Source organism: Pleurodeles waltl, chromosome 6, assembly GCF_031143425.1.
Source record: "Pleurodeles waltl isolate 20211129_DDA chromosome 6, aPleWal1.hap1.20221129, whole genome shotgun sequence".
Lineage (NCBI taxonomy): Eukaryota > Metazoa > Chordata > Amphibia > Caudata > Salamandridae > Pleurodeles > Pleurodeles waltl.
In genome coordinates, this window is record NC_090445.1 from 1,517,263,252 (window position 1) to 1,517,274,483 (window position 11,232).

The window sequence follows — 11,232 nt, forward strand, 5'->3', positions numbered from 1 at the left end:
ATCTCAATATCTCTTGCTTGGCTTTGGAGTAATCTTGCGCCTTCTGAGCTGTGGCACTTGGCTGAATAACGTAATGCTTCCAGCACACAGCTCAGGCTGTGTACTGAATAAATTTGAAATTTTAATTCGGTTTTGATCCATTTAGCTCTTCAAGCTGAATTAATATTTGGTGTTCACTCCATTTCTTTGATTTTCTTTTAATCTTTTTTCATTCTATGCTTTTTGATTATTTCTTTTCACTCTACTACCCTAATGATGAGAAGATATCACCAAAGGAAAGGGGTCAGGTTCTTCAGGGAGGAAGCACACAAGTGGGGAACATAGGGTAAAAAAAAGAAAACAAAATTCATCCTCATATCACTGAGCTACACCAGTCAATACTTCAAGGCATGGTAAGGTTCCCAGGGATACACCCTGATAGAGGTAGACTTAGATTTTATGGATAGTACAATAAAAAATGTATCTTGGAATATCAGCGGACTGCGAGAAAGGAGAAAGCGGATGAGTGTAGTTCAGTATATCAGGGACACGAATGCTCAGATAGTTATATTACAGTAGACTTACTAAGAGGGGATTCCAGAGCCTGCTTCACTAAATGCGCTTCAGTCGAGGAGGTCATTACATCAGAACAGCTTGGAGCAACGAAGGGGGCGGCAATAATTATTTGAGAAAAAAAAAAAACAGACAACAACAGATTTTAAGCTGTTGGACTATTGGCCGGACAACATCAAATAGATGTCTACTGGCAGAATTGGCGGCTGGCAGGGTAGGCTTTCTTTGGTGTGGTATTAAGGTTCAAACACAGACAGTCCCTCGTATTTAAATATCATCAATCAAAATATTTTGGAAATCAACCATCCTGTTGTGATCGGGGTAACTTCAATGTAGTGCTCAATAAGGCAGAGGTCAGGAGGTCTAAATATAAAGGGAGCTCATTGAAGAAACTGAGACTAAAAATCATACACATGAAGAAGGAGCATGGCCACATAGATATGTCGGAGGGAACTTGGCACTCGTAAAATTTTCACTTCTACAGTAAAAAATATGTCCTCCACTCCTGCATTGACTATTTTCTTCTGAGTAGCATTATATTCAATTGGGTGCAAGCCATGGTCCACCATTCGGCTGCGATAGCAGATCATTTGGCAGCTACTCCCCAACACAGAGATCAGGACCTAGGTGGATACTGGACAGACCCTGCTGAAGGATCAAGGAGTACCCCATGACCAATCTATTGAGAACCAATTTTATGTCAAAGAAAATTTGAGCTTTACTGATTTAGTGTTGTCTGTGATGCATACAAGGGGTGTGAACAGAGGATCCCGACCTAAGCTGAGGCAACAAAGAATCAAAAGGCACGCATAGAGGAAGATGGTTGTTGCATTCTTGACTGGAAAAACTAGAGAGCTACAAAAAAAATGCGGTCTCCTCTACTGGCAATTCAGATACATTACTCTCTGAATCAGAACAGGCTCAAAATGAATATAAGGCCTATCTGTATAGAAATGGCTAGATAAGTGGAGAGTCGGTAAGCTGCAACATTTTGACTATGGAGAGAACTGCTGGTAACGCCTAGCATGAAAACCCAGATCTGATAAGGCTAAGGACCACATAGACATAATTGAGGTAGCTGGAACAGTAGCAAAGCTCTCTACAACTGCAGAGATTAAGGAGGGTTTGGCTAATAGCTTGAGTCTGGTGTATCAGGAAAGGTTAACACCTGACCAAGAATAAATCGAGAGGTGGCTTTCTGGAAGAGAGTTCCCCCAAGTCACAGAATCCCTAATTCAAGAAATGACTAGCGAGACCACTGAAGGAGAGAATATTGCCCAAATTAAGGCATTAGAGAACGGGAAAGCTGCAGGCCCAGATGCGATATCTCCACAGTACTATAAATTATTGCCACAAGATCTTGCCCTATAGATGAGCCTGTTACTTGATTAGTTCTTGTTACATAATCATTGGTCTCCATCTTCCTTTGCAGAGACAGCAGTTGTAATGATACTAAAATCAGATGAACTACCCAGCTGAGCTGTTGAATAATGACTACAAAATCTTTGCAAAAATAGTGCCTGGTAGAAACCATATACAGTCATTAATACACAGCGACCATCACCGGTTTATTCCGAGCAGGCTATAGGAGCCATAACATGGCCACAACATTTTAGTATCTATTAATTATTGCTACCTTACATGCGACCAAAGCTTTTGACCGGATTCACTTGTCCTATTTGTGGGAAGTCCTCATAATTTTTTAATTCCCTGAAATTATGATTAAAACGGTCCAAAAGTTATACCATGCACCAAGAGCCAGAGTTTTAGTAAACGGAGAGATGTCCTGAATAATTACGATAAATGGGGGAACAAGGCAGAGCTACCCACTTTCACCTCTGTTGTTTGCCTTGTATATGGAACCATTTGCACCGACCATCCACTCAGACCTAATAATCCTTTGCTTCACTGTGCAGACCTTCACTATAAAGCTTGCTCTCTTTGAGCTATCTTCATATATTATGCAAACCCACATACCTCAGGTAGCATTGCCTAGTTTAGAGATTTTGGCAGCTTTTGGGATATGAAATTAACAAGAACAATACTCGGATCATGTTATGTCTAAAGGCTGTTATATACATAATTTGAAGCGCCAAATGAGATATTTAGGTTTGCGATAAGCTGGAAGACTTAACCACATCCAATACAACTAGAGTAGTTAAGGAAATTAACCTATTGCTGCGGAAGTGGAGGAACCTCCTTTTAAACTTCTATGGTAGAACAAACCAGATAAAAATGATACTTCTTACAAAACTGACCCTTTTTTACCTGGGTACTATTAATTTTACTAAGAAAGAGATTAAGAGACTTCAAGGGGAAAGTTAATTCCTTTATTTGGGGATACAAATTACCTAAACCAATGAAAAAGCTTCAGAAGAAGCTGAGGAGTGGCAGTTTAGCATTACCGGACTTTCAAAATATGCTTATGCTTTCCGGTTTAAGAATTTTGGTATGCTAAGGTCAGCCTCTAAGCAATCTACCATAGGGTGTATCTTTTTAGCGATGTTGGTAGAGCATGGACAGGATGAGTTCCTGCAGAGGTTTGGAATTCCATAATTCTTAATTAGGCTAGAGGTACTGAAAGACACTCTATGGAGTGCCTTACGGAAAATCTTTGGAATACCTTATTATTTGAATAATTCATCAATCTGGTTCTCCCTCTGAACATCTGAATGTGTGAAGGATAGTCTTTCCATCCTTCTTAGAGAGTCTGGTTTCCGAACTTGGGGGGAATCTCAGAACAGGATTTCATTTAATGTCATCGAAGGATTCTCTTGAAAGAACAAAGGGCACACTTTCCAGGCTCAGGTACTTACAAATAGCTTCCTGGTGGTGCGCTCAATAATGGCCAAAGAGGCCAAAAGAGTGAGGAAATCGAGGATAGGGATGTCTATTTTTTTTACACATAGGAAGGAAGTTACACTCTGGTTTTGGGAAATATTCGAATCTGAGAATGCCAAAGGTAGGCAGCTCTATCAAATATGGATGGGCACAGTGCCATTACCTCTCCTTGAAGATCTCTGGCAAAAACCCTTCAAACTATCATATAACACAGTAAAACCTGCTCTTCTGAAGCATAATTATTTTTTCACATTGCATAGATTATACTGGTTAACAAAAACTGGCAAAAATATTGAAGCAAGTACAAGTATGTTTAAAGTGTTTTATACCCGGGTGGATGATAAACATCTCTTAAGTAAGTAAGTAAAAAACTTTATTGTTTTAAGTTAGTTAAAACCATAACAATATTCTCAAATTTACACAATAGGAAAACACTCATTCAAACTAATAAATATGGGCTAAATTGCAAGTAATTGCTAGCTAAAAATTCGTCCATCACTATTCACCTCTTCAGTACATATTCAAAGCTTTCTCTATTCTGGCCATATGTGAGTAATATCTTGCTCCGGGTTTTTAATCAGGATGTTAAGTTGAGAGATAACTTAATACTATTTGGTACTTCTCCTCTGCTTAGCGGGAAATTAAATAAAACAGAGGAGCACTTTTTCTTCTACTTGATATTGATGGCACACTGGGAAATTTGTAAAAAATTTACATCTGTAGATGTTCTGTGTCGGCTCCACTGGGTCGTGCGCGTAAACCAGGTCTTTCAGACGGACGTGAAGGCCAATTAGAAGAGCTAAAACTATCTAGGCAAATTTCTTGACTTGGAAGCCTAGTCACAATCCAATGATTAATCCATTCAGTAATACGTATATCAGTCTGATGAAGCATATCACATTTGACAATGGAGCCTAGACAGGCTGTGTGACTAATGGTGAAATGAGGATACATTTAAAAAAAAAACAAAAAATCCATGACAAGTGATGGCAAATGCAATGCCTTGACACATCAGAGTGGCAGCTCTTGCATACTTGATGGTTGTAGGAGGTGTGGCTCAAAACTCCCACAGAAACTGAAACAAGGCTAGCTCCAGCTCAGTATCTTGCTCTTCAGCAACGCAGATCACCTTCTTCACATACCTTCTTGACATGCCTGTTCTCTCCATTCACTTAAATCGAGTGGGTGTTATTTGATAATGTTATTTTAATATACATTTATAGAGTACACTATCAACAGAGTTCTCTAGGCACTTCTTTAAATAGACAATTCCGGGTAAGGGCATTCCATATAATTAAGTAAAAGCTTATTTAGGTTTAAATACATTTTTATTGTTATTTTGTTTATTCGTTCACCACACTTCATCAGTATTGCATCAACAGTAATAATAGTAAATAAAATTGTGTTTAAATAGCCAAGTATTCAATTGATGTCTAAAACAAATTAGTAACTTTTCTAAACATAGATTGTTAGGGAGGGAATTCCAAAGCTTAGCAGTGCTGATTGAAAAACTGCACCTACCCATTTTGTTCACGCAGAATCTGAGGACTACTAATACGCCAACATAAGAAGTGGGAAGAGTTGTCTTAGGAAAGTAACTCCACAGGCACCTTTCAATAGAAGCTGAGGCGTCTCTTGACCATACTTTGCGCATTGTACACATGGCTGTAAGATTGGAGTAGTTTGGGCAAAACGAGGTGCTGCTACTACTAACCTGGCTGCTTTGCTCTGGACCACGTGCAGATGTGGTGTAAGACTGAAAGTAGGTAGCTCCAAGTCAAAAGATTTAGCATAGTCGAGCCGAAATCTTACTTAGGCAATCATTGCCATGTGCTTGACTTTGAAAAAGAAAGATTTTTTGCAAACTTTTAATACGATGGGTACAGGAGGAGTCAACTGTGGAAACTAGAGTTGACATCTCCAGCTGGTTATCTATCTTGTCCCCTAAACTCTTCACACAGTTAGCTGGTGGGGATAAAGTTCACATTGCTGTCGATCAATAAGAGTCAATTCACAAATCACTGTCCTTTACAATTATGACTTCTGTTGTTTCAGCTTTTAGTTTCATTTTTTATTACTCTTTCCTTCCACTGACATATAAAACACATAGGGGCTCATTCCTAGACCATCGCCCGCCAAGCGGGAACCGCCAGAAGACCGTACCGCGGTCAAAAGACCGCGGCGGTCATTCTGAGTTTCCCGCTGGGCTGGCGGGCGACCGCCAGAAGGCCGCCCGCCCGCCCAGCAGGAAACCCCCTTCCACTAGGATGCCGGCTCCGAATGGAGCCAGCGGAGTGGAAGGGGTGCGACGGGTGCAGTTGCACCTGTCGCGATTTTCAGTGTCTGCCACGCAGACACTGAAAATCTATGTGGGGCCCTGTTAGGGGGCCCCTGCAGTGCCCATGCCAGTGGCTCTGCATGGGCACTGCAGGGGCCCCCAAGGGCCCCACGACCCCCTTCCCGCCAGCCAGGTTCTGACGGTGAAAACCACCGGAACCAGGCTGGCGGGAAGGTGGTCGGAATCCCCAAGGCGGCGCTGCTTGCAGCGCCGCCGTGGAGGATTCCCTGGGGCAGCGGGAAGCCGGCGGGAAACCGCCGGCTTCCCTTTTCTGACCGCGGCTTTACCGCCGCGGTCAGAATGCCCCCGGAAGCACCGCCAGCCTGTTGGCGGTGCTTCCTCCGTCACCTACCCTGGCGGTCATAGACCGCCAGGGTAGGAATGACCCCCATAATCTGATGAAATTCAATATGAGAAGGATTATTTGCAGGGTGAAAAAATAGCTTACATAAATGATCTAACCCCTTTCTCCACAAGGACGTTTGCCAAAAGCACAACGTAGATGTTAAACAAATGTGGACATGGGTTGTCCTACAAGTTGCAGTACTTTTGGGATAGAAATCACTTAGCTTAACTGCATACTAGCAGCAAGAAACACAAGCACTTGCAATGCAATAGGGTCTCGCATTTCTCTGAGTTAAAGCTATTAGCAGTTGTAAACTCCCAACGGGACTTTTCTTGCCACATTAAATGGAAAAAAAACAGCGTGATCGCGCTGCTACAGTTCACTCTACGGACAGTTGAAGACGGCATGCAGTAGAAAATTTTAAAAAAATGCAAAATAAGAGCGCTTTCGCGCTGCTACAGTTCACTCGTAGTGAAACCTATCGGCAAAAGTGCAATTATGTACGTAACCGGCAAAACTGCAATTAACTATGTAACAGGGTCGATGTCCTGCAAAGCACTGGACTTCAAGCGAGATCGCGCTGCGAAAAAATGATAAAATGCAGTCCACAAACCTGACGGGAAACAGCAAACCTTGCATGTTTTCAGTACTTGGTCGCTGCGCTCGAGGAGGGCTAACCACTGGAAAAGGCATGACATATGCATGCCTTCCACCAATGAAAGCAAGCAGATTTTGAAAGGCGAGCCCACAAACCATTGAAAGACACTGACGTAACATGGACGGGGCTCCGAGCCCTTTTCTATCTACTAAAGTGTTGCGCAAGCGCATGTGACGCAGACTCAACCCTAAAAAGGACTGCCCTATTATGCATGACTTTATGTACTGCTGGAACCTTTGCCCCTGTAACTTGGGCCACTAACTGGCTTCAGTTCCTCTGGAATATCATCTGTTGCTAGACTTGTTCGGTTGGCAGCTGTAGATGTATGGTGCACTAGGTCTGTTTGTGGCGGCAGTTGTATGATTTGCTATGTTGATTGGTATAATGTGTTTTCTGCCATTAGAGTGGTCATGCAATGATGTTGAAGTTATGGTACTTTCACACCCTGGTCTTGAGGATGCCGTAACAGACTGGAGTCTAATTCTTGGTTGTCTGGTGTGCTCATCCACAACCACCAAGAACTGTTACTTGGCATTGGCACTAAACAGGTCCATGTACACCCCTTTACAGAGCCCTATAATATGGGTGGATAGGGCATTTTCCTTCACCTACCACTTGGCACTTGGACACTGGTATATCATTTTTGACTCTACAGATTATCAATTATGTACTCCTCCTATTAACTGTACTTTTAGTACAGAGTTCAGTGGTCACAGAAGCAGTCACGGCTACTGATTGGTGTTTTTTGTTCGTAAATACAACATTCATAGGGGCAGTGACAGCAGGGCAATGCCTGCTTTAATGTATGTCCCAATCCCCTCCATTCTATCCACACTTGCCCTGAAGAGTTTCAGTAAGGAGCCTGGAGGTGAAGCTGATGCTAGGCACGTTGGCGCTTTATGGGCTCTCCAATGCAGCTGAGTCCTTTGGAGCCTGAAGTTAAGGTTAGCCACCCACAGTTTACTGTCTTTTGCTTATGCCTGCTGAAGAGTAGCTAAGTTGTCCAGGCTGTGCCGTGGGAGGACAGGCACAGACTCTGGCAGAACAGCATTTTAGTTTGGCAAAAACACTGGAGAGGGACCAGAGAGTACTGGATCCTCGAAATAAGTGTCGGTGAGGCCTACTGTCCCTGATTAACCACTGTTGGACATGAAAAGGAAAGGGAGGAGCCAAAGCAACCATTGTTTTATACCAAGTCTCTGAGGACCAGAATAAATCAAGCTTTCTTTTTTATAATCAAATGTTCATATTCCCCCATTTGTAAACCAACACATAGAAAAGAAACCTAGAAGATGTAGGTGGGCTTTAAGGGGAAAATGATGATTGCCATAATCTGCCTCCACATAGTAGTAATCTGATGCTTTCTTCAGTCTCAGACTTCCCTATTATAAACCTGCTACAATCGGGACCCCTCAGGAACCTTCCATAGTACTGAATTCTGTGAAAATCAGTGTTCGGAATCTAAAGAATTGTAGGTACTCTGGAGGTACAATTTATAGCTGTCCATTCCGGTCGTCACCATGGACTTTGCTGTCTATGAATGAAGAAGGCATTTTGTCAGAGTATCTGTGGAATACTGCTATATGCTGTTATTTCCTTAAAACAATGCTTTTTGTCTCTATCTTTCGCAGGTATGAAATGAAAGGTTCGCAGTTTCATTACGAAGCCCGAAAAAACAATGATCTGTTGAGGGGTAGCAGCGACTTCCAGTCCTTGTACGACTACAGGCAAGAGCTGGCAGCAGGGTCCCGTGAATTCCAGCAGCTGGTACAGCCTTCAGAAATGGACTCACTTTGAATACATAGGTGAAGGACGCAAACAACTGGAAACCGAAGTGACGAGGGTACAAATCATATGATCTCTGACCGTGTGTGGGTGATTTATCGATTTGAGCTTTGGTTGGTTGAGAACCTATTCTGTAGGACTCCGAGTGTGCTAAATCATTACAAAAATGTGATTTTTTTTTTTTTAAAATAAAAAGGACTGCTTCCGTGCTCTGCAAGAACATTGGTGAGCAAGCATTAGACGTTTTTCATGAAAGAAATCAAATGAGAAAAAGATTAAAGACAAGAAAATGATCGAAGAAATGTTGCGGCTAAAATCAGTCAAGCTTTTGGGGTAAATTGCAAAGCTTTAGAGTTTCTGTTAAATAATCAATATTAAACAGAAAGGCTGAGTGTGAATGTTCTGCACAAGAAACAAATCGTAGGATCTCAATTGTTAATCACCCTTTCGGATGACGGTGAAAGACTGTATTGTTTCCAGTTTGCTTCTGTCAAATGCTATCCCTGTGTATTCATTAAAAAAGTAAAACTTGGAAACCAAATTTCTAATGCTGTGGTGTCTGCTTCGAGCATTGGAATGTTGGATAAATGGGATTGTCTCGAGAAAAATAGCCATTTTTGTATTAACGGCTCAAAAAATAAAAATATTTTGCCTTCCTTAGGTGAGGCAGGCAGGTGAAGACAATTCTTGCTTTCATTGTGAACTCAAACATTGTGCCCCACTACAGCCATACCTTCCTGTGGATGCTCCAAACTGCACAAAAAAATAATGTGCATAAAATAGATCTATATTTAAAAGCAACAATGGATTTAATTAAAAGTTAAATGGTGGCTTTGTGAGAATAGTAGTATAATCTCAAAACGGAATCTCTAGATAATCATAGAAACAAGCAAAGGTGCTGCAACCACTAACATAAGGAAATTTTTTTAATAAATGTAAAAGAAACGCACAATTATAGTCGTGCTCAGTGCTCTAGTGATCACACAGTGGTATATCATAAAGTGAAAGAACCTGTATATGTTATGTCATGTCTATTTGTATGGCGCACTAATTGCCTATGCCAGCATCCAGGCGCTTGAGCAGATGTGTAGGTGAGTGTTCCCTCTGAGTAATTCGAAGAGCCAGGTATTTAGCTTCTTATGGATGTCAAGAAGTGAGGAGCAGGAGGCTATTGTGTGTATACAGAAAGGGTAACAGGATAACTCAACAATACAATGAACAGGTAGCATCTTCATTAAAAATCCTACGTTTCGTAACCCCATGTGTTGCCTATTTTTTCGACCCCTTAAAAGGAACCCAAAAGACATGATCTGGACAATTAATTATTCAGAGTCCAAGCACCATGACGTAGATGAAGGGAAGTGAGCCAACTGTTCACACTGCTGGAGGAAGAGTTTATATTGGACATCACTGGATCAGAGTGTGCCACCCGATCACACAGAGGATGATCAAAAGTATAAAGTCTGGGTATGCAGGAATCAAAGCATTTTCACAGCGATTTTGCTGAATGAGGAACAGTATAAAAGGAATTTATCACTGAGAAAGTCAGTGAGGGACTAGATCTGAAAAAGCACACGAGAAAAGATGCTATGCTTGAGGTCCATAAGAGGAGCCAACAAATCGCATCATATGCTAACGTACTGCCAGAGTCAAATCCCTGCCAACTGTATTGACTCCAATAGTATGTTTCTCCGGTCTCAACCATAATTAATATTTACTTAATACACTTGGAGAAGCTCAGTCTTTCAAATTTGTTTAAAGGAGTACTGTCTACATGATAGTGTAGCCTCAGGTACCAGATTGTCTGGTCCACAAAAAAAGACCATGAGCAACAACCAGTCCTTGTTATTTGATGATAAATGCAGGATCTGTATTATTGACCCATAAAAGAGACTAGGAGAGTGCTATTGGAGGGCAGATTTCCCAGTTTAGAATTCAAGTTCTTCGGAGCGCAGTAGACTGTATTACATTATTCTAGTAATTTGTAGATCACGCATTCTATTTCTATTTCAAAATATTTTACCTTCCATCGCAGACCCACAGTCTTACTTGGCTTGTGAATTTGCATCACACGTTTTCTGTTTGTGGTACCTTTACAGAGTGTCTTCAGTAAGTGTGTCTCAATCATTTTTTTAAATGTGAATAATAGTGTTTGAGTTTGGCCGGACTTCTTACCAAATTGGTTTTCTTCCATCTACGTTATTTGTCGTGTACTTGACCCCCGTGTACTAATCAGGTAACGTAACTGGAGCTATTGAGTGCTGCTCTTGAACCGTATCTTCGGGCCTGTTAGGGCACATGTTGGATGAATGTTAGTTCTGTGTGTTATTTTGTAGATTTGCTTGTGTTGTGAGGTGAGAATGTGAGTGCTGTTAGCATGTTGTTACCCAGTGAATGTACAGCATGTGTGCTGTGTTAGGTATACGTGTACAGTTGTGTGTGGTGTGTCCTGTTGGGTATTTACATGTGTTCTTAGTTCATGTGTTTTTAGTGCAGTTGTAAGTACAGTAACACCATTTTGAACGTTTCTGTTGTGCTGGTGCATGTGTGGTGTTCAATATGGTTTTCTTTTGAACAGTAGTTCAGTGTGAGCCTTGGAGGCATTGTTTATACCAAGAGCATAGCTTCAGATGTGGTATTCTGGGTGCAAACTCCCCGGTTAATAATTGCATTGTGGGGGTGATAGTCAGGTTTGAGGGCCCCGAGTGGGGT

At 41.6% G+C, this 11,232-nt stretch overlaps 1 protein-coding gene across 1 annotated transcript in view; it reads left to right on the forward strand.

Annotated features, from left to right (window-relative positions):
- LOC138301029 (uncharacterized) overlaps positions 1 to 9,774 on the forward strand; it is a 52,196-nt gene extending 42,422 nt beyond the window's left edge. The window contains exon 5 of the mRNA XM_069241051.1: positions 8,367 to 9,774. Within this exon, the coding sequence (XP_069097152.1) occupies positions 8,367 to 8,532 (166 nt within the window). The 3' untranslated portion in view covers positions 8,533 to 9,774. The remainder of the gene's footprint in view (positions 1 to 8,366) is intronic.
- Positions 9,775 to 11,232: the final 1,458 nt, after the last annotated feature.